Source organism: Aptenodytes forsteri, unplaced genomic scaffold, assembly GCF_000699145.1.
Source record: "Aptenodytes forsteri isolate BGI_AS27 unplaced genomic scaffold, ASM69914v1 Scaffold53, whole genome shotgun sequence".
NCBI lineage: Eukaryota > Metazoa > Chordata > Aves > Sphenisciformes > Spheniscidae > Aptenodytes > Aptenodytes forsteri.
In genome coordinates, this window is record NW_008795909.1 from 39,127 (window position 1) to 62,800 (window position 23,674).

Genomic DNA, 23,674 nt, shown 5'->3' on the forward strand with positions numbered 1-23,674 from the left:
AAACCAGTATTTGTAAAGTAACCACAGGACCCCTCCTATGGAAACATGCACGTGTTTGTGTGTATGTGTGCACATATGTGTTTGCATGCATGTATAAATCCAAGGTGGGGTGGGCGGATGGGGGGAGGGGGAACTACAGCAACTCAGGTTGCAGAAGGTATGTGAGCTTTAGCTTTGCTGTCATACACATCAGCTTGCCAAGGAGACAGGGAGTAGAAATTGGAGCTGTAAAATCCCAGATTCCTATGAGCCTAAGGAGCAGGTAGCTAGAGAAAACTCCTGAGTCCTGGGAGCCTTGAAGCCATTAAAAAAATCCAGTTCTCTGACAACTGGCAAAGATTTGGCTTTTCTGATCAAGAAGCCTGTTTTTCTTAAGATTTTAAGAGCAAGCAACACATTTTCATTGATCATTTACAGTGAATTAATTTCAGAGAAATGTTTAATCTGCAGAAGCAAGCAACACATTTTCATTGATCATTTACAGTGTGAATTAATCAGAGAAATGTTTAATCTGAAGATGTGCACCTAATTCTAATAAAAATTACATACTAACAAAAATAATATTAAATAATAGTACGTATTTCTTATCTCTGGATAGGATGTGTTTCTGAAACAAAAGCTATCGGTAAACAGTAATTTCTTAAAAGATCTCAGCAATACCTTGATAGAACTGTTATATATTTTAAAGACATTTAAAAAAACAAATCCCAGAAATATCTTAATCCTGCTACAGTCTACTCCTGTGACTCTGGAAATGCAGAATAAGATACTGAACAAGTTAAGTAAGATGGCATGTGCTTCCCCCCCTCATTTTTTTAAACATACAGTAGAAACATTTGCAAAACAATTTCAATTTCACTTTTCTGGAAATACATTTAGACTTACTTGCCTCAGGATACCATTATTCTGCAAATCAAGTACACTTATGAACATGATTATCAGCAGGACCACATACCACTACAGTCACCCCTCAGCAGAAGAAAAGGGTTAGAACTCAGCTGTCTAAACTTAGGCATCCATAGCCATTTTCAACACCTTGTGATATCCTTGCTCTGTGTCTGCTTCTCTAAAAGGACGTGTGTCCCATGTCTTCTGTCGTATTTGGCAGCTTTTGGTATCTGCCCAAAGACACCCGAAGACATCTAAAATTGCACTATGTCTGTGATTAGGCACCTGCATAAATTCCAGGAACTTTTAAATATAACCTTCTTAAAAAAGTTATTTTTCACTTTTCTTAATAGAATATTGAATTCAGTCTTGGTGGAAGTAAATCAAAATAGAAAGATGAATTCTATTTCCTGTTTTTGTGAAATACTGACACATACACATTAACAGGTATATATAAATAAGATGTAATTCAAATAATAACCTTAATTCTTAGTATAAACTAATGCGTTTTCCATGGGGGTGCCTGCACTGCTCCTCCTCCCAATCAAACAGCCTGGATGATAACTGCTGTTAAGAGAGCAATGTGAGTGTACATAGTGTGTGTGAACAGAATACCTGAGACTGTCTGAGAGGGAATTTGCTCAAAACTGATAAAGTTAAAGAGGAAGATGACCATTAACTAGATTGAACAGTAACCATAAAATTAGAGACTTGAAATAAAGAAGTAGTCAGCTTGAAAATTAGCATAAAAGAAGCATGAAAACTTCTAACAGCGGGGGCAGAGAGAGTTATAATACAGCACTCATAACCTAGTTCAGCTTCAGAAGTTTCTCCACTGTCCCTGCCTCCTCTGTGCAGATGTGAGCACTTTCTTCCTGCTGGACACTGTGAGCCTCGGCACTCCAGCTAATGGACTGGCGGTACCAAGTGCGACAAGTAGGGACCCACACCTTGGGTGTGTGTATGTGACCTCCTGGGGTGACTTCTCACCAGTGCATGGATTAGCAGACTGCAGGGAGGCGCACGGGTACACATAGCACCAGAGCACCCCCACATGTGCACAGTACCCTGGAGTACACACAAGAGGTGTGTACGCAGTGAACTTGCACTCTCAGGAAAGGGGGTGTGTGCTGGCAACCTGAAGGGGCCAGGGAGTTAACATAACTGTGTGATGTGTGGGATGAGAAATATTTGGGATTAATTCCTGAATGTTGCTTAGAGATTTTTAGGTCTATAGTAACAATTTGTATGTGCCTTAATATTGTGATTTACCTTTTGTATTGTTGATACTGATTCTGAATGTATAGTTCACTGATTGCTAGTTATTTACATTCCACTAATAAATCAATAAACCACTTCCCTTCTGATTTGATTTGATCAGTTTTCCCCTGCAACATTTTCCCCATCTAACAAATTACAGTATTGTACTAAAACCTCTGTTCTATGTATTAAAACCTTTTGAAAAATGAAAGCAACAAAATTACTTACAGAATATGCCTTTATTTTTGTAGCATCCTGTTCTTTTTGCTCTTCTAGCTTTTTCTTTTCCTCTTTCATATCTTCTGATTCTTTCCGCCAGGTTTCCTTTTGACTAAAACAGTAATTAAATATTTTCATTTAGAATGATGAAAGACTTGATGATTTTTAAAACTGTAACTAAAACAGCAACCCTGAAATATTGCAAAACAAGATACTTATTTTTAGCAATAAGGTAATTTGAAAAAGATATTATAAATTGTAGATGGATTACTGAAAAACTATCCCCTCTGTTTAGGCTGCAGCTGGTTTAATGATGAAAACAATTCTTAAGTTGAAGTGTCTTATCTCTTCTTCACATGTGTACTGTAGTGCAGAGACAGAGATGCCTTACTCCCCCAAAATATACACACTTGGGATTCAATCTGCTTTAAATTACACACTTGTATTTCAAATTAATTACTTTCTTGCACGTCTTCGTAAAAATAGGTGAAGTTTAAAACTTTGCTAATAAAAACATTTCCACTTTAAGTACCTCTCTGGAAACTCCAGCTCTCCTTTTTACAGGAAGGGAGACAAAAATCATACTACTGGCACTTACCATGCTGTGAGCCTGGAAATGGGCCTTTTCTTTTTGAAGCAGACTAGGCCCAGCAGATTTCAGCAGGTTTTCACAATTGTGCCCAATAATTTGGCTGATAAGATTTACAGCTAGATACAATGGTTTGGCAAATAATCAATGACTCTTTCCTTTGCATGAAGCACTTGCACATTCATTAGCTAAGAGAGACAACTTGCAAGGGGAACAAGGCTTCTGCAGTTCCTGAGAGACAGAATACCTAAGTTGATTTTGAAGTATTTTTAATTAATCATACAGAACGGTACAGTATCATAAGGAAAAGATTACTCGCTCATCCTCTGAGAATTTCCCCACAGCATAGTAGTTGGCTTTTTCTTTAAAAGACGTCGGTTCAAATTTCCCTCAGGAAGTGGACAGAATTAAACTTAGGTTTCCCACATCCAAATTCTGCATTGGAGGTCAGACTTCTAAACAAAAGGGCAGGTAATGGCTGTAAAATTAACTCATTTTTTTCAATAGTTTTGGAAATCTTTCCTTCTATTACATTCATTTTATTTCAAATGCATAAAGGACATAATTTCCCAGCCTAGTCTATTTCTGTGAAAACCAAACAAAAACATAAAAAGATTCAGCTTCGCTTTGGCCCAAACTACTCTCCTCTATCCACTTTTATTTATTTATTTGGAAACAAAAAAAACTATGAACTGTTTATACATCTCTAATAAGGAAATTCCTATAGACTGTATAGGATAGTTCAGGCTAGTTTAAACAAATAATCAAGGGTATTTCAGAAGTAGTATTTTCTCTTCAAAGAAGATCTCTTAGTTTCTTCCATAATGGAAGAAAATGGAGGAAAAGGAAGGAAAATGCTCTGAAAGTGAGTCTATCGGATGCCAAGTCAAAGAATCTCCTCCCCTAACTTCAATCTGTAACAGGTTTGGAGAAGGAGCTTTGAATCTTATCCCTGTCATTGGAGATATCTAATCTAGTAGTAAATGAGGCAGTATATTATAGCCTTTAATATTTTCAAAAAGCTGTAGCTTTAATGCCTCAAACAGAGATAATGTTAGCTGGGAAGTCTTAACTCACTCAAAGAACAAACAGAAGGTCCTAAAAGATAAAACACCCCTATTCCAAAAGCTGTCCAGTGACTTGTTCATTCCGAACCAAAGACAGAGAGGACAAAACTAACAGTCTGTTAATTGAAGAACCCAAATCACCATATTCATCCCTATGCTCCCAACAGATGAAAATCCTTTTTTTTAATCATAAGAAGAATTTTATAGAAATTAGATTCAATGAAGCATATAAAAGAACTAAGACTCTGAAAGAAAACCAACTACAAAGTCCTGACGATCTGAAATTTTGAAACAGAGATCTCTGACTGTATTTGGATAACAGTTTTCTTTTTTTTCCCCTCAGAAAAACTGTTAGGACCCATACTTGAAAGCAAAAGAAAATGAGACTGAAGAGTCCATAATACCAGGTTCTAATAAAATACAAGATATCAGATGCAGAAAGCACAATGCAATCCTCATTATAAAGTATGCAATACAAAGAGAGTCCAGCAGGAAATGTTTTTGTATGAGTTTTCTGAATCTCTACAGGACTAAAGAAAATGTATGTAGTCCATATCCAAGAGCAGCAGCATTTATGACATTAACCAAAGAACTACTTCAACACAGCAGCAAATCTTGTACTCAAAATTATTAAACATTTAGATAGTTGAACTTTCGTAATTCAGAAAAGAGAACGATACCTTTGATATTCTTTATACAGCAAGCCTTGTTGATGACGAATTACTGCAAATTTTCGCTTGTAGTCCTCTACTGCATCTTCTAATTGTTTAAGTAACTGTTCTTTATTTTCCAGTTCCTAATGATTATTTTCCAAATAAAAATATTGAAGTGATTAATATAGGTTTTAAACATGAAAATATTAATCAAAATGCCAGTTCTCCCTTGTGTTTTTCATGATAGATGCTTCTGTCATGAACTGTGTGAACTGCAGATATGAAATGTGTATTTTCTTTAGAAGCGACAGATGAAAAAAAGTCCATTAAACTTTGGCATTCATATTAATAGGTGTGAAATAGTGCATAATTGCGCTGTGGATTACAGCCCTCGAAGTTCAAAACACCATGACATGTTGCTAGTCCACAAAGAATACTAATCGAATGTCTAACTGGAAAGGGATGTTTTCTTCTCATGTTCCCAAATACTCTTCTACTTTATAATCATATACAGTTGAAAAATATTCTCTAATCAACAAAAGTAAAGTGATCAAAGACAGAACAAAATAATTCAATAATAATAAAAAGGTAAGTTCTTTTTACTCCAATTCTCAAAGAGTCAATTCTTCTTTACTATATGCTTGTCTGCTATGCTTCCCATGGGAATCACTGGCTTCGGTTTCAATGTATTTATGCCTCTTTTTACAAATGTTGACATATTTTTGACAAATAATGGAATGAAAATTCATATGGTAAATAAATAGAGACCTTTGCTGCATAGAGAAAAACTGTTCAGAGTAGGATTTGCACATGCAGACTCAGGTGTGGAATCCAGACAGCAGTAAGAGAGAATTTCTCATAGAAAGAGTACAGCTGCAGAAGTAGAAGGAAGAGAGGGCAAATATTTAGATCAAAAGATCAAAATTCAGATTTAAAACAAAAAAAATCTGAATTGTTGTCAAAAATTTAATTAAACCTTCCAGATTTACAACATAGCAAAATACTTACAGCTTTAAAAAAATAGAATAGCCCAAAGAATTTTCTGGATGTCAGAACTTCAAAATAATTTTGGAGAGTTCTCCCATGTCCACACATGGCATGGTACTGGGTTTTGGGGGAATTAGCTATATGTTACAAATATTCTTGATATCAAGCAGTAAATGAGTTACCTGTATAAGACGTATTAAATATTCATTCAGAGAATTAATCATATTAACACTTGAAGGAACCATTCCTTCTGGAAGATTCACTGTTCGGAAGACAATATTGGCACCTTCTGACTGATGTAATAAGCAAATTTCATTTTTCAGTTGTGCAATCTAAAGAAAAGAAACAAAAACATAAAGAAGTAGCTCTTGCTATTCAATTAAAAAAAAATCACTGATGGAAAATATGTTGTTTTCCTGTGCTACATCAGTTGTAATTAACAACCCCGTTCACTTCCACTTATATTCTAAAGCATTCAAATACTCTTTAAAGTAACCTTTTAAAAATGCTGTGATTCTGTAAATCATTAAATGCATAATATCTTAAGCCAAATTTATCAAATTACTCCAGCAATCAGGGCAACTTCACATATCTAAGGATTCACCACAGTTTTACTCCAAATTGTTTAAAACACAGTGCATTTCTATTCCTTTTAAAAAGATAAAGTTTTGGATAGAACTATTGCAGTGGTTATTTGATGGCTTATTCTAAACAAATCTTTGCCTTTTCATTTAACTTCTTAAAAGCTCTCTGGTTCTCTACTCTAACAGTACATAAAACACTATTCTAAAATATTAGTTACTGGCAAATCTTTTTGCATCACCAAAGCGGTTCTAAAAGGCAAATTTAAATTTGGCTTCTTGTAAGATAATACTCCATTCCTCATTCCTGCCCTGGAAGAAGCATTCCACAGAATCAACTGTACAACTTAAAAAAAAGATACAGGATTTTAGAGAACGAGTCATCATTTTAGAACACTTAATCTCTGTTACCTATTTATAAATAGCAAATGCAAGCCTACTGGCTTTTTGAAGAAAGAAATCTGTGAGCTTTTTTGGGCACAGCTCTCCCCAAAAGATAGGCATGCTTGGTGTTTAACATGATAGGATATTCCAAGGATAAAGTAACATTAAGAAGAGTAAGATTTGAACTTAAAAGGGACAAACTGGTAGATCCAATAAGTAAATTTAATTAAGATTTGTATAATTACACTGTTCACATAAGCTAAATTCAGCATCTTATAGATTGTGTGGTTTTGTTCTAAATTATCAGAGCAGCCACTTTTCAAGTACAAAATAAATTGCATAAAATAAACTATATACCTTTTCATTTGCATTTGCCAGCTGATTAGAGAAATTTGTTGCCTCCGCCTGACTCTGTTTCAGTTCCTGTCTTAATTCTTCATTTCGTCCTGTAAGCTGGTCAACCTGAGCTTTCAAGTGCACACTAGCATTCAAGATTCCCTCTGAATTCCTTGACTCCATTGCCTAATGCAGTAAACATTTAATTAACAAAACAGAGAAAAAGTGCAGAAAAGCATTGTTTTTTCATAATAAACTGGAGCCCTTAAGTTTAGACTACATGAAATTAGCAAAAAGCATGAAATTTTAACATTTTAAAATCTACTTATCAGTTTCCTGATGGTATATTTGCCATAGACTGTGATTTAAATGGTTAAATTTTCCTGTAAAAACACTGATTTTTTTGGTAAGATGTTTGAATAAAGAATTTTTCTTAAATATTTCCTGCAGGTCCCATAGAGATAAGACATGCAAACAAACTTTTTCCTATGCTTTATGACTGCGACAATAAACTTGCCATAGACAGTTTTATACTATCCAGCTGAAGATTTTTTTTTGTTTTTAAATTTTTATTGGTAATCTCTTGTTGCTGTATATTTTTAATTTGCATTTTTAAAGAGGTATCACACTATGTACTCCTACTTGTAACTAAGGAAGTATATGTATAGGGAAGCTACTATTTAATTTACAATAACCCAATAATTGAGGAGGAAAAAAAAAAGCCTGTAAATCCTATACAGCTAAATAATACTTTAGAAAGCAAGCTTACATTAACTAAACGATCCAGACTAGGGATTATTAAGGCTGTTTCTCCTCCCTTCACGTTAGGATCCTTCTGCATTTCCCTGACAGCTTGCAATATTTCTTTCATTCCTTGTTCAAGTTGTTTATTTTCTTTTGATAATTCTTTAACTGTAATAAAAATTGTAAATGTGTCTAAAAGCACTGAAAAAATGAGTTAAGGTTTCCTAGAACATTTCATCATAATACTTGTTGATTTGATATATAAAAAGAATTTTCATATTATATATAGACATAACCAATTAGGAAGTTAAAAGTAGAGCTGCTAGGAACATCCAGAGAGTGTGTTTTGCTGGAGAAATACCAACAAAACAATAATGAAATGCTTTATGGGAACACATTTGACTTTATTGAACCTTCCAGTCTACAATGTTTCCTGCCACTTTTTTCACTTCTTTAGTAGCCTGTCTGACTGGCTTTCACAAATCCAGAAACATGGCTATCTTGGCAATGTTTGGGTATAACAATGAAGTATATAGGAATTGCCTGAATTCCTGCTGCAGACTGGGAAAAAAAGAACACGTAAATTATTTGCAATAAGGACTCTCAAGACATACAGTTTTCCTGCCACCATTAGTGTCTCAGTGGAATTCCAGAGTTTCCAGCATAGAGCAAGAAGCCTGGAAACTTTAAAAAAAACAACAAACCTGTCAGGACATTCTCTGCATCTTAACAATATGGCTAACTGTCCTGAAGACCCAGGAGTGAACTGCAAAATTTGGAGCAGTTCGAGCAGTTTCACCAAGTCTATTTTGAAAAGTCAAAAAGAATTTTTAGAATTCACATTCTCTGGGAAAAAATTAAAATTCTTGTCTGGAGAAATCAGCATTATTTTTATTTCAGAGTTTGCAAGCAGTGCACTTCAGCTAACATACATATATACGTAAGCAGCAAGTGGGTTTAATTCCTCAACACTTCCCTGGAGCCAGAAAAGCACTACAATTACACAAGTAAATTGTGTAATTGTTATAATTGGGGTCACTCACAGACTTAAAGGCCTTATTAGGTCTAATTCAGGAAGGAAAAACATGAGATCCTAGTTTAATGTATTTAGTATGAATAAACTATGTTTCATGTACTATCACTAATTTAAGTTTAAAATTAGCAACACTATATATGTATTTATACACACGCACACAAATATATACACTAATATAAACACAATTTAAAAAAAAAAGTCATTAATGAGAATTCAAAGCAATTCCAATTCGATAAGTGCCATTTACATTCATTGTTTTGTAATCACTGTGTTCACACCTGGACCAATTCACAACCATAATTTCCACAGTTCAGAAGTGTATCAGAATGATTGTATAATAACCTTCTATGTACACAGCAAATTCAATCATTGTGAAAGATACCAAAGTAAACTGCATTTAAAACAGAAACTGTAAAGTCAGATATTTGTGTTCACAATCACAGAAACAGAACAACTAAATAAGCAAACTATCTGCAGGTACCTGATAACATTCCCTAGTTTTAAAACAGTTTGCAACTTACATTTAGATTGAAATTTGGCTATTACAGTCCTGTTCTTCTCCAAATCTCTCTCTCTCAAACTTAATTCATTTGTAAGGTAGTCATTCTAAAGAAAAGAACAAAGACGACTCAAAAATTGTAATTTAGGAATTTTAGTATTAGAATTTTCATTAAGACTGGTTAAATGAGTATAAATGCTTGAAAATATTGCTAATCCATATATATGCAACAGTGAAATTACATAGTATGTAAACCAAAATGAGGTGTTACATAGAAGGCAACAATCAAAGAAATAGCCTCATCTTCACAGCAACTAAATTATCAGGAAAAAATATTTAAACCATGCATAAACTTTATATAAATATTTATCCTGTTTTGTTTTTTTTAAAACCTTGTACTACCTGCACTGCCTGGCTTCTGCATCTTTCAAGATTTAATTCTCTATAACTATTTAGCATATTCTTGATCAACAAATCTCTGGATATCTGCTCATTCTAAAAAAACCCCAAGTTAGTTATTACTATAGGATTGTATCTCCATTTATATAGAAAAAAAATTGTATTTCCAAGACTTATCTTCCAAAATATAAAAAACCCCACTTCTTTTCTACTGAAAATGCAATAAGTAGGCATTATTTATTCCACAGCTTAGATAACACAGTATTTTAAGAGAAATCACAACAGTAAAGCATACTCCTGTAGCATGGAAAAACTTGTAGAATTGAAAAAAGCCTGATGTATATAGACTTATACTTTCCATTGATCAATTACATAGCTCAACAGGTTCAACAGAAATGCCATCAGTTCCAAAACATTTCAGTTAAAGATAGGAAAGACCTATTTGCTTATCTTATACATTGTAATCGTGATGTTTCCTCATCACATTCTTAGATGGTTTCTCCCAGACAAAAAACACAGATTCTAATTTTAGCAATCTAATGTTCTAGTCCCAGCCTTTTTTCAAGTTTGGAGTATGCCTTCATGAAAATTTCCCAGTCCACATATGAATCTCCTGCCTAAAATGCAACGGCAACAGAGATGGATTCACTGGAAGAATTACACAAGGTGTATCCCATGTAACACTGTCTAGGCAAACGTATTCTGGGGTCATGCAGCAGTTGGAACAACAGTCTGGTACAGACCAAGAATCTGTGAGACTCTGAGGGATTGACTTGATCCATGCCCCAAATGTATCTCTAGCAACCAAAGCAATGTCCTCCACTATACTGAAAACTCACACACCATTTCAAGGTACCAATTTAGGAAGCAAGCAGTAAGTAATTATTTTATATGATTTATCATGTGAATAAAAGAAACCACAGCAAGCATCCTGAAATCAACCCATTCTTTCACTGATTAGAAAAAGTTTTCAAAAACCCTTTTGAGAACCTAAAAGATTTTATCATTAGAGATCATTTTAATGAATAATGGAATTTTTCATTGGAAATCATCTTTTCTGAAAACAGATACACATTATCTTTGTCAGTTGGCAGGGAAATGGATAAAAGGATAGAAGAACCAACTCAGGAACTTCTTAGATGTTTCCCAGAAGGAAAGGCCTTTCTGATTTCAAAAGTCTAACTTTACACCATCTGTTCTCTCTGGAGGCAGGAGACATCCTCTAGTCAAATAACATCTGCGTCTTTTAACAGAAATCTCATCTTCTGTCTTTCATACCAAAGGACTGATTCAGTCCCTACTTCATTCAACTAACGCTTGTAAATTACCATTTGTATTTCTCTGTATTTATTTAAAACAATTTAAAAAAAAAAAAATCTCAAACTATGTTGTTTAAAATACAGTTGCAACAATTAATTTGTATGAGATGCAGGGCTTTATGCACTAATAAGAAAAGTGACGAGTACTTTGTTTACACAGACGTGTATAAGGTCTAGGAATAAAACCTGTTCTCTCTTTGTACCCATCTATGTGTGTGTGCACAGGTGTTGTGCAAACTTTTTCCACTGACAGAATGAAAATATATTCCTACATTTTTCAATTCTACATCAACAAATAAACTGCAAATTAATGACTTGGCACTTTTTTATTAGAAGAAAAAATGCCAAATTCTATTAGAACTATCCTATAGCTTTAATTAATAAAGATGAAAGTAAACTAAAACATCTTTATTATTTGAATTTATCTTCTAAATAACTGCAATAGATATGAACATACCCATACTATAAAGGTATCTCACCTGTGATCTAAGAAGGACTAATTCTCTCCTCAATTGCTCTATGAGATTTTCAACAGGATCTACCTGACCTGAGCGTTCTGATTGTCCGTTTTCAAGTCCACTTGCCAAAGTTTTTACTTGCAACAATTCTGTTAGGCATTTCTTTCCTTCTCTGTCGTCTTGAAAGGTAGTTAAATCAGAAAACTTTACTTGCGAACAGTCTTGCTTATCCTTCAATGTCATTATTTGTGTTTTGTGCGTTACTGGCTTTCCAAGAGCAGATGCACAAGGAATCAGAGAGTTTTTGCTGAGAGTCAGTCCTGGGCAAAAATTTTCCTGACCTGTTTGGTCTGAATTAGAAGTTACGGACACTTGATTCTGAAAAGATGGTTTGTTTCTGTAATTCCGGTTATTTACCTCTGAGGCCTGACACACTCGCTGATAAGCAGAAAATGAAACTGTGTAGTCTGATTTTAAGTCTTTTGACATCTCTCTATTGTCTGTATCATCTGTTATTCCTGACGACTGTGTAAATTGTAGCTCTGGTGATACGAAAAGCTCTTTTATATCAAGAGTTTCAGAACTACAGTTGTCATTAACTAGTTGCCACTCTGTCACATGTTTTGAACCTAAATGAACCGAAGAAGTATTTCTATTTTTTTCCAAGTGATCTAAGTTCTTAAGTATGCCATTAGTTCTTCTAGGTAGACTTCTCACAGCCTTACTGTTTTCAGCTATATCTTTCTCTGACTCCAAAAGTCTAACTGGTGCTTCTCTATCTGCAAGTCTGTTTCTCCTTTCCACGTTACATGAGCTGCTAGCCTATATTCACAAAAAATATAGAATATTCATTAGTCTTCTAAAAAAATTACAAATTATTAATTTTTGGATTTTCTAAAAGCCGTTAATAAAAAGCACCTAGAGAAATATTTGAACAGATATTTACAAAATAACATTATTTTTATTTTGAAAGAGAAATACAATAAATGTTTATAAACTTGCTTTATGAACCTACCTTTGCTTTTACTTCAGCAATATCATGTCTGTTCAAGAAATCCAACTTGCTCTTACTCATTCCCTTCTCTTCAGTAAAGCTATCAGTTACCTGCATGTCACCAGCATCCAATCCTAATTGCAAGTAAATGTACAAGTAATAAATTATTATGAATTTTTAATTGGTCTCCAAGCAAGGGAATATATTCCATTTAGTATATCTGAGCTCTAGTTTTCTACCTGCAAAGTAAGGAGCTGTACACCTTTCCATTTGAGCACATTATGCTTCCCTGGGTGGCACAGAATTGAAATTTTAAGATTTTTGAAACACATACATTATATAGATTTACTGGAAATCATGGCAAGACCGTCCTGCATCTAAGAACTGCAAGCCAATGACACAACTCCCAGTGATGCACTACTAGCCATCACAAGTCAAAAAACTACTGGGCTGTAAGACTACAGAAATACAAACCCACTCACCTCTTCCCACAGATTCAATGAAACATATTTAGCCTTGTAATTTAAACAAATGAGTAAATATAACATAGCTATATTAATAAGTATAGACAGCATGTTTTTGAAAGGACAGTTTATAATAAAAAAAATCCTACCTATTGTTGGAACTCTTCTTCCTTTCTCCTGAGCCAACTTACGAACCTGTTTTTTCAGTTCAATTCTTTCCTCTTCTAGTCTTTCAATCTGCGTATTATTATTCACAGATCAGTATTTCATTTGTTCAAATACATTTTTATTATGTAGCTCTTACACAAAAATAGGATTTATCACTTGCCTCTTGCAAAAGAATCTGGTTTTCAGCTCTGTATTGATGCTGCTTCAGTGCTTTGCTGTTTCTGAATTCATTTAAATCAATCATTGTCTTTGGCTCAAGACCTAAAATACAGTATATGCTGTATAATTATTCAGTAAGGAAGAACATTAATGTTAGTATCATTAGAATGCAGTTAATTTAAATCAGAACATAACTAGTCAAGTAGAATTAAAAAAATATGTTGATAGTTGAATATATTTCTGTATATGTACACACATCTTATGCTCCATATAATAACACCTGAAGAAAGCATAATTTTACCTGTTACTCAAAAACCAAAATGCAATAAAATGCCACCTAAAATTAACTGTATTTATGTTTAGATTCTTCTATGTAAAAATAAGCCTGTCCAAAGTTTTCTGTTTTTCAATCTAGCATTACAACTTCAGTATGCTATGGTTTCCAAAGACCATAGTATGAAATTCATTAAGCAGTGTACAGTCAAAGAGGAATCAAAACCAAAAAAGCACTACAAAACTTATTCTTCTACTTTCTTCACTCAAAGCAACCTGTAAGCCAAGTTTAGTCATGTACATTCAAGTTGAGTCATGTACATTCATGCAGTTTGTCCTAACTCACTAAAACTACTTGCAAATACTAGCAGAATATATAAAACTATTTCCAAGTAGTTACTTGGTATAGTAAAAGATTTCCATGATATAATGTTATTTCAATTCTTACACAACAAATAATTGAAAACGTAATGGATATAGCATACCTAAGCGCTCTCTGAGGTCTTCATTTTCATCAAGAAAATCATTTATTTTAAATTCGAGTTTATTGACTTCCCTAATTAATGATTCAATCTCATGATCTCGTATTTTGATTTGATTTTTTAAATCTTCTATTTCAGCAAGAGCCTCTTCCAAACCATATATTCCCTGTAAAAACCCAAATGGAAAGTAAAAAAACCCCAACCAACAGATGTAAGAAATAAATTATGAATCTGTCTTTCATCATTACACAGATAAGAAAAAACGTTTTTCAACCTGTATCACTCTTCTGCACTATGCTTAGTGAAAAAAGTTACTGAATAAAAAGCAGATCTTACAAATCTGTCTTTTGACTACAGAGGAGTCTCTGCATATTTCAAAATTGAGTCCTCTTACTACATGATCCTTTGAAGAATCATATCTTGAGTGTTCAATTACTGTTCAATGGACTTCAGAAGCCCACGTGAATACGTTAAAACTGGCAACTTGTAAAAATTGTTAAGTATGGCTAAAAAATTGCATGCAGTCAGTGACCACTAAATGTTATTATGAAAGAAAAGAAAAGAAAAAAAACAACCCAGCATCAGAAGTCATTAATTTAATTTCTAATTAGAACACAGTCAATGAAAAATGGAAGGACGAAATGATCTCCTAAAAATATGATTAAATACCCTGTCCACTCTAACAAATTGTTTACCAGTTCATAGTCTCTCATTCGTTTCAGAGCCTCAACAAGCTCTTTGTCTTTTTCTCTAGCTTCTGCTTCTGCTGATGCTGCTGATTTCTCAGCCTCCTTAATTCTCTCTTCTAGCATTTTTAACTTTTCTTGCATATCCCCAATACGATTCTGCTGAGCAACAGATGAGTGACCTGGAAACAAAAACCTCGATCTGTTTACAGTTCAACTACAAATTCTTGCTATCAGCCATTAAGCAAGACAGAAACACTTCAGATGATGTTATAAAAGAGATCTTCATTTTCTGCTCTTTTTAATTAAGTAATTACAAAAGACTACATGTAAGAGCTTTTTTTTTTCTCCTAATCGTTCATTCAAACAATATTTATAAGAAGTAAGTGCTCGTAAGGGACATCAGAATTTGTTTTGAATTGCATGTTACTACTCATTTGCAATTCTTGATAGAGCTGAGACCTTATACGTTATGCTCTAACCTTTACAGATCAGATATAGTTTTATTAGGCACTGTATTACCCATAAAACCCACTGAAGTACTGTGAATAAATTGGAACTCTTCATGGATGTTTAATAAAAAAAATTAGAGACTAATAGTACTCAAATACTGAAAATATTTTTTCTGTATTTCTAAAGAATAAAGAATGCACAGTAAATTTGTGGTTTCTTATTTTCCTTTCCATAGATATTAAAATATCTATGGTCATGTTATCTTTACCTTTTTGGAGACCATTTTTTAATTCCTCAATAACAAATGCATTTTGTTCCATTTCTTTGGTATACTGTTCGACTTGCTCAGTAAGCAATCTTATCTGAGCATCTCGCTCTTGCACACCCTACACACACAAAAAAAGAAACTCCATTAAAGAATTCTTCTTTACTGACAGGCAAGCTACCAATACAGAACACTACACAGTAAATGAAGAAATTCAAAGTAGCTAATACAAAACAATTTATAGAACATCAAATATACTGTACTTACAACATAGAGTTCAGATATTATCTAGCAGTTGGGTATATAAAGGCAAAGCAGGAAAAATAAAAGAAAGAGTAAAAATAAAGCATTCGAACACACACACAAAAAGCAGTATTTTAGTTTATCAATTTTAAATGGAACAGTTCTCTAAGAGTTAGCCAATGTATGATGAAAAGTTTCAGATGATATAGGTTTCTTACAGCTTCCTCATAAACAATTACCAGTGGGAACCGAGAGATACAAGTTCAAGATTGGGAGGACTAACAATCCATCATACATGACACCTGTACTGCAGACTGCCTTTCAGCAAGTCATCCAACTTTTACAAATTCATATCACACCTTGTTTTGCATGCATATACATCCATAAGTACACACAGACTGTGAAAGTGACTTCCATTTATATTATACTATTTCTGTGCTTATATACATGAACTTCAGAAATATCACAGAGAGCTTAATGTTATTTTTTCTGTGATGAACAAAAAAAGAGGAAAAAGATAAAAAAGAGGAAAAAGATAAAAAAGAGACTTGGAAAAAAGTTACAGAAAGTAATTATAATGTAAAAATCTCAAGAGTTGCCGACCTTACTTTATACCAATGTTATGAAAAACAAAAGCTCAGGCTTTCTTAGAGGACAAATATAACCACATTTCAAATCTAAAGGTAAAGAGCTTAGCAAAGTTGCAAGGAGCTAAACATAACCCTTTAGAATATAAACATACACTGAACCATAACAAGCTCAGTCCATTTTGAGTTAAAACACAGTGCAGTAACTTGATTTATTTTTTAAGTGTCTGCTTTAAAAATATGCTTATTTCCACAAAACTGTTCAAAATGTCATGCTAATGATGGTCATCCAAAACAGCAACCTCTACAGCCATCTAGTCAGCTAAAACCAGACTCTACAACTGCTTATGAAAGTTACTTTCAGCTGCCTTTCTCTTCTGATCATCAGAGGCCGATTTGTACTTAAGGTTTTTTTCTCCTGAGAAGCTATCTGTTCCTAGTTTTGGAACACTGTGTAAATATATCTCATCATACTGCTCAGTCTACAGGGTCCCAACATGCAACACAAATGTCATGACACGTTTATTTAAAAAACGTGAAGCAAGGCAGGAAATCATCCTCGTATTATACAGTATGCTTTCCGTAATGTATATTTCAGGGTTCCTAATGAGCCGTGTTATTTATTTATTCTTTTTATGTTTTTCAAGAAAGTTGGGAAATTCAAAATCATAAAGAACTATGTAATTTTGCATGAATATGACAGATACTTAAATTCAGCTAGCTCTCTCATGGGCTGAACCACAGACTTAATAGTATGGCATCACGTGAGACAAAGGAACACAGAAAATTAAACACAGGTAAGACTGTTCCTTGACTAAAAAATTTAGAGGACAAAAACTAAGCTATAATTTAAAAACATTAAATTACGGATGCTTAGATGTTAAAGCAATGACTCTACTAATAGTTAGAAAAGATAAATATGAAAGTAACAGAACCAACTACCAAAAGCTCAGTTCATACATACAGCAAGAGAAGTTTCCTTTGTGCATTGTCTATTAAGCTAACTTTGTAGTGGAATGAATCAACCTGTCTCATAATTCTCAAACATAAGTAATACATATTCTGGTATTTGCAAACTATGAAAGACTAAATAATTATTTGGTCACTAGCATATTTAGTGAACGGTAATTTCTATGCGTTTAATTTCTCACATAGACTGTACCTGCTGAAGGGCCAGTATGCTGTTTCTGTCTACATAATTAAACACTAGGTAAGACTGTTCCTTGACTAAAAAATTTAGAGGACAAAAACTAAGCTATAATTTAAAAACATTAAATTACGGATGCTTAGATGTTAAAGCAATGACTCTACTAATAGTTAGAAAAGATAAATATGAAAGTAACAGAACCAACTACCAAAAGCTCAGTTCATACATACAGCAAGAGAAGTTTCCTTTGTGCATTGTCTATTAAGCTAACTTTGTAGTGGAATGAATCAACCTGTCTCATAATTCTCAAACATAAGTAATACATATTCTGGTATTTGCAAACTATGAAAGACTAAATAATTATTTGGTCACTAGCATATTTAGTGAACGGTAATTTCTATGCGTTTAATTTCTCACATAGACTGTACCTGCTGAAGGGCCAGTATGCTGTTTCTGTCTACATCAAGTTGGGCCATTTTCATTTTCTCTTTCAAGTTAAACAACATTTGCTGATGCTCTAGGAGTTCATCATCTTTTGAAGCTAAGATTTTCTGAAAAGAAGATAAAATACCATCAGAACACTTGAAATAATTCCTAAAAGTAATAAAAAAGTATCTAAAAAGTACCTTCCATTCTTCAACTTTTGCATTTACAGCTGCGATGAGTGGATCGTCTTCCTCATTCTTCGCTTTCAGCTGGTCTGAAAGCTCTTGAACCTAGAAATGCCATTTGCATGAACATCATATCACATATATGTACAAACATACTACATCAAGCACGTACAATTTAACAGATTAGCATTACAGCAGCAAGGGAAGGTCATGACTCTTAAGAACAGAGTATGACTAACATTTTGTACAAAAAAATTTTGTGATCTGCAGTCAAGTTTTAAAATTTGCACCAAATTTAAAGATCATACTACGTTTAGGGAGTGTTATTTCAGTAGAGCATGTATTTTTAACTGGATATGTTGAATGTTTTTTAATTTGAGCTAAAATATGAAAATACACCATAAACCTAAAAAAAAATTACATTCAATGAGTCAGTTCTTACTTGAAATTTGTACTGTTCTTTCTCTTTTCTTAACTGATCCATAACAGTATCAGATTGTTGCACAATTAGTTTCATTTTGTTATATTGATCAGTCATCTTCTCCATTTCTTGCACTGATTCCTCAAGATTCTTCCTCATTTCTTGGTTTTGAATGTCTAACTTTTCATTAGCTTCAGTCAAATTCTGCAAAATTAAAGAAAAAGCTGCTTTTAAAAAGTGCACATCTTAATACCTGAAGAAGCACTAATTGATAGCTACCTTAAATGTAAGACTTGAAAGTCTTACATGAAATTAGCACAGAAGACAGTATTTCACCTCTAGATCATCAATTTCAACAAATCCTAACAGCAAATAGAAGACACATCTTCCATTGCCAGTAACTTCATTACCTCTGCCAGATTCACAGATGCAGAGTATATGCATCACAGAATCCAACTGCGTTATGAATTCCCTTACTCCACAAGACTTGATCTGTAAATTGACATAGCTTTGTGAAAAACACTATTGTTAGTAACAGTCTAGTAAATACTCAATAGCATGCATAGATTTTACCTGAATTTCATCCAAATACCGGACAAGCTCATAGTTCTTTTTGGACAACTGTGACCTGTAATCAGAATCCTCTCCTCTTCGTAACAGAATTGTTTCTTTTTGAGAATCTATTTGCCTCTGACAGTCAACTACATCCTGATGCAATTGTTCATTCTGCACAGAAAGCAATCCAAACTTAAATCTATTTTGAAGAGTTGAAGACAAAGTTGTTGCTTTTCTAGCAAGCTAACACAAAGAGCTAAGACAGTCAAAACCCATCCAAATTCCTACAGTCTGCTTTTAAAAAACTTAGAAGTCTCACCTTTTTCTTTATGCATTTTTTCTTCAGATTAAAAAGGAGAGAACAAGACCAAGAGAACAAAGCATGAAAATATTAGAAATTATCTTTGCTTTAGGAAGACTAAATAGGAATCAACATAGAGACAAAATAAAATAGAGTTTTCTATATACCTGTGCATGCATGTACATACATACACACACATATGTAAAAGGGCATTTTGAGGAATGATTCTCAAGGTTTTCCTCCAGGACATTAACTTTTGCTGTCTGTTTTATTCTCTCAGAGGCCAAGATTACAGGTATTTTCTAAAAACAGCTATAAAAAATGTTTCAAGAGAACAAATTAAAAAAAAAATTCTAGTAATAATGTTAACTCTATCTTTGCATTTATTGTTATATTAACTTTTGACTTTTTATAATTTTATTTTAACCAATCAGACAATCTTAGCAAAAGCAGCAAGCATAAATCGAATCCTGTCTAATATCTACCAAATCTATTTGTCAATAGTATTTAAGAAAAATACTAAAAAATCAAAACACAAAATCCAGACAAAATTAATGCACAGTAGGACTATGTAAATTCAAATGTAGACACCTCCTGACCTCAATTAACTAAGTTTCATTGGAGCAGACGTAATATATGTTTGCTAAGTGTGATTAAAATTCCATATTCTCTTTGTACCAGTAACCAGGAAATGTTCTAAAACAGAATTAAACATCATGCCACACCAAAGATTATAAATACAGAAAGCTAATAATATAAAGTTAAAAATACAGTAAATCAGCAATAATTCTTTACTAACCTCTCTCCTTAATTTGATGTTTTCATTTTCGGCATCTTCATTTCGAAGAGCAAGCTAGAACAAGATGGAAAACCTTTATAGGTATCACTAACACCATAAACTATGAAAACAAAGAACTCCAGAAACAAAATAGAAAACAAATGCACAGTGTTTTTTTTTATTTCAGAGGCTCTTTTCAGAACATCGACTTTTCAAAAGATGTGCCAGAACAGCTTTGAGAGATATCAAGCTGAAGTCCTTCTTACCTGTTCATTCACTTTCTTCTCTTTTTCCAATTCTTTTTCTATATCTGTTAACTGTCTCTCTTTTTGTTCTAATTGTTTTTCCAGTTGGCGGATCTCATCACGCAAAAAACGAGTATCACGACCACCAGCAGATCTTTGTGCCGTCTTAAGAGCATTAAAATAACATTATAAATATATTACAGTTCTTCAAAATAGAAAGAACTAAAAAAATAAAGCAGATGCTAAGACTAACGTTCCTGGTGTTCAGGAAAAGCAGCAGGAAGGGCTCACTAGCTTCTTTCAACAAAACCCAGAAATCTAAAAATAAATGGGATTTATTCAAGTATAAAAAAAATTCATTGTACATACAGCTCTTTGCAAACCTGAGGCTGGTGAATATTCAAAAGCCAATAAAAGGTATTAACTAAAATGTACGGCTATTACATCTCTTTACTAGATTAAAATACGAGTCTAAAAAACCTCATTAAACACCCCCCCACACCAAACAGCACTCTATAAACTAACAAAATTTTAAAACATACCTCTAATTCATTTTGAAGTTTCATCACCTTTGTTTTAAATTGATTTTCTGTTAAAATAGAACAGATATAGTGAATTACCCAACAAGGTAAAAAGTACATAGAACAACAATGGTTAACCTTAGTCTTTAAATATTTGGCTTTACTGAAGCAATTGACTTCAGAGCAGTTGGTATTTTATTCAGTTCCCTAAACTTAAAAAAAACCCTAAAAAATACATTTAACAAATAATTTAGGAACAGCATAAAAAGGCTTGCTTACCGCATTTGGCTTGCTCTTCCCCAGCTTTTTCAACTTCTTCTAGTGCCAGCTCTACCTCTTGAGCTTTCATCTGGGAAAAAATGTGTAGTAAACAAAGAAGAAATATTTACTACGAACGTAAATTAAAAGATTGTTCTATAGACCTCATGTTTAAAATGATGAAAATGTTTACAAAAGATCATCGATTTTCTCCCTTTAAACAAATGAATCCACTCCCATTTTTCCCCGTGCTGACAATTAAGAAGTTCAGATTGTTGTAATATCTTCTTTAGTAATTTATTCTACAGGGCTACCTACACATTCAAAAGCATACTGCTGAGAATTAAAAACAGTAAAAAAGCCTCTCTAAAACCAATGTGCTAACCTATGCTGCTGTTAATTCTTCCTTTCAGTACATTCATGAGTAAATACAAGAAAGTATGATAGATTTAGAGGATCAGTTTTAGGATGGCGATGTTTCTTCATTCATGGTGACATTTTTATTTACCCTAAAACATCAACCTACCACAAAAACTTCTATTAAAGTTAAAATCATTACCAATAACTTACAACATTAACCAATTTTTGAGATATTTGTTTGCATTTTCCATCTATAAAACTAAGGTTCCTTAACTATATAACTATGTTAGTCCTATTCACTTCCCACTGCTACATGCCATAATCCCAACAGTGACAAGCAGATACTCTGGTGCAAGCATACATTTGGCATATAAATGCTCTTAGGAGTAACCAGTGTGCTCAATGCAAGGAAAAAAAAAAAGTAATGATGCTTTCATTTAAACAAAAAATAAACAAATGCATCTGCAGAATTGTAGGAAGTGAGGATTAATACAAACCTTCATTAGCGACTGAGTAATTTTAAAAAGGTGTATCAGTTGTTTCGGCTTTTCAGTTTTTAAGTCTTTCCCATCAACCTAAGGAAAGAGACAACAGTGTTTTTATACAAATATCAATGAAATCCACAAAATAAATCATTTGTGTATGTGAAGCACCAGAGACAGTTTAGGGAAGAATGCATAACAAAACCCTTATGTTCTGTTTTCCCCTTGAGTACCTTGGACATGGTCTCCAGCAGTCTGCCCGCTAGTTCGTCTTGACGAGGCAGAGCATCTGGATCAACTTTCATAAGCTTCTTCCAATCTAAAATGGGTGCCATACTGAATTTGTAATTTTTCCTGGAACAAAAATTGAAATAACAACTATCAGACATGATCAGTGCCAATCAATTTTATGTCAAATGATTCAAACAAGGCTGGCCACTGAACCACACAAGATGATTCTAATAACTGTATTGATTTTGTAACACTGATTAACACTGTGTTCACATTTTGGTCTACTGCAAACAAGGAGACTATAGTAAAACCATGTTTTCTTTAAGTTAAAAATTACATCATGCATACTCAATGAATTTGTGACACTAACAGTGAAGATCACAACACATGAAACCTCTATTTTAACTTTAATATCCTTCTTTTCCTCCCCACCTCTCAATACGGTATTTTTATGTTAATGAACAAACACAGCCTGATGCCCTTTGAACCAGCCCTTGTAGGATAAGCATCTCCTTACAGTCACGAAATCATTATTTCTAATATTTAAAACACAACCAACACCTGCTTTAGTTTGATACTATAAGCATCCACTTGACATTCATTTCTAAGATATTAAACTCTTGCATTAAATATCTTTTCCTTTTGATTAGAATACTTGAATTGATAAAGGACAGCAAACAACCTGGAAACTGACAAAAATCTGATCAGAAAGTGGTGCAAAGTTTTGTTCTACTGCTTACCTACTGGTTGCTGTGGGCCACAGTGACTTCTCATATACCTGAAAGTCAATGGAGTATCTGAAAAAGGCAGAAGAGATTGGAAGTCTTGGATTATTCTATTCTCTGGTACTGTCTCTAGCCTTTATTATCAATATTTCAAAAATTAGATTCTGCGAAGTTTAAAACAGAACATTTTTTAATCTACCTACTGCCCTAAATTATGAATAGGGCATAAATGGTTAAGAAAATTAAGAAAGAAAGAAAACTGACTAGAACATTAAATTAATTATTATTCAAAAACCTAATCATACAGCAGGAATATGTATTTTATAGAAAAAAAACGAAGCTCAATCAATAACTGTAACAATGCTCTATGCTGAGCATGATATTTTGAGATCTGTTCCATCATGCACCCTGTTCATCATTCAGCAGTTTAAAGACTCAACAATTGAAACTTCCTTCCTCAATGAAAGGCTGAACTGGTATTACTTTCCCAAAAAATATGCCTAAGCAGTCTGAAAGAAGAGCTCTAAGACTTTGAAATCCAGCTGTAAGCTTAAGGGAGGATAAAAATCAACCTTTCCTCACCTTTTCTGAATACATGAACTACTTGAGAGCTCCCCTATATTTACCATTTCTTCAGTGTTTGCTAAATGTTTTAGAAAACATGCATTCCATATAACCCATGACTTCATGAGGATAACATCATATATACATTTTTGCTTTTCTGCTTTGTTGTAGATGGCAAAGGAAAATACAAGAAAATCACATGCAGGCGCAGACTGATCTTGGCACTCCTACTTCTTCAGTTAATTGAATACTACTTGATTTCATTAACATAGTTATTTAAGG

General features: G+C 33.5%; 1 protein-coding gene across 1 annotated transcript in view; it reads right to left on the reverse strand.

Moving 5' to 3' along the window:
* Positions 1–22,895, reverse strand: part of CEP290 (centrosomal protein 290) — a 54,675-nt gene extending 31,780 nt beyond the window's left edge. The window contains exons 1-23 of the mRNA XM_009284348.1: positions 22,844–22,895; positions 22,106–22,226; positions 21,888–21,965; positions 21,052–21,121; positions 20,794–20,840; positions 20,273–20,416; positions 20,028–20,081; positions 18,946–19,098; positions 18,394–18,576; positions 17,967–18,056; positions 17,769–17,891; positions 15,367–15,484; positions 14,655–14,827; positions 13,963–14,125; positions 13,206–13,306; positions 13,027–13,114; positions 12,435–12,547; positions 9,266–9,350; positions 7,734–7,876; positions 6,986–7,150; positions 5,846–5,995; positions 4,704–4,819; positions 2,377–2,479 (exon numbers count right to left, since the gene is read on the reverse strand). Coding sequence (XP_009282623.1) covers positions 2,377–2,479; positions 4,704–4,819; positions 5,846–5,995; positions 6,986–7,150; positions 7,734–7,876; positions 9,266–9,350; positions 12,435–12,547; positions 13,027–13,114; positions 13,206–13,306; positions 13,963–14,125; positions 14,655–14,827; positions 15,367–15,484; positions 17,769–17,891; positions 17,967–18,056; positions 18,394–18,576; positions 18,946–19,098; positions 20,028–20,081; positions 20,273–20,416; positions 20,794–20,840; positions 21,052–21,121; positions 21,888–21,965; positions 22,106–22,207 — 2,562 coding nt within the window. The 5' untranslated portion in view covers positions 22,208–22,226; positions 22,844–22,895. The remainder of the gene's footprint in view (positions 1–2,376; positions 2,480–4,703; positions 4,820–5,845; positions 5,996–6,985; positions 7,151–7,733; positions 7,877–9,265; positions 9,351–12,434; positions 12,548–13,026; positions 13,115–13,205; positions 13,307–13,962; positions 14,126–14,654; positions 14,828–15,366; positions 15,485–17,768; positions 17,892–17,966; positions 18,057–18,393; positions 18,577–18,945; positions 19,099–20,027; positions 20,082–20,272; positions 20,417–20,793; positions 20,841–21,051; positions 21,122–21,887; positions 21,966–22,105; positions 22,227–22,843) is intronic.
* Positions 22,896–23,674: the final 779 nt, after the last annotated feature.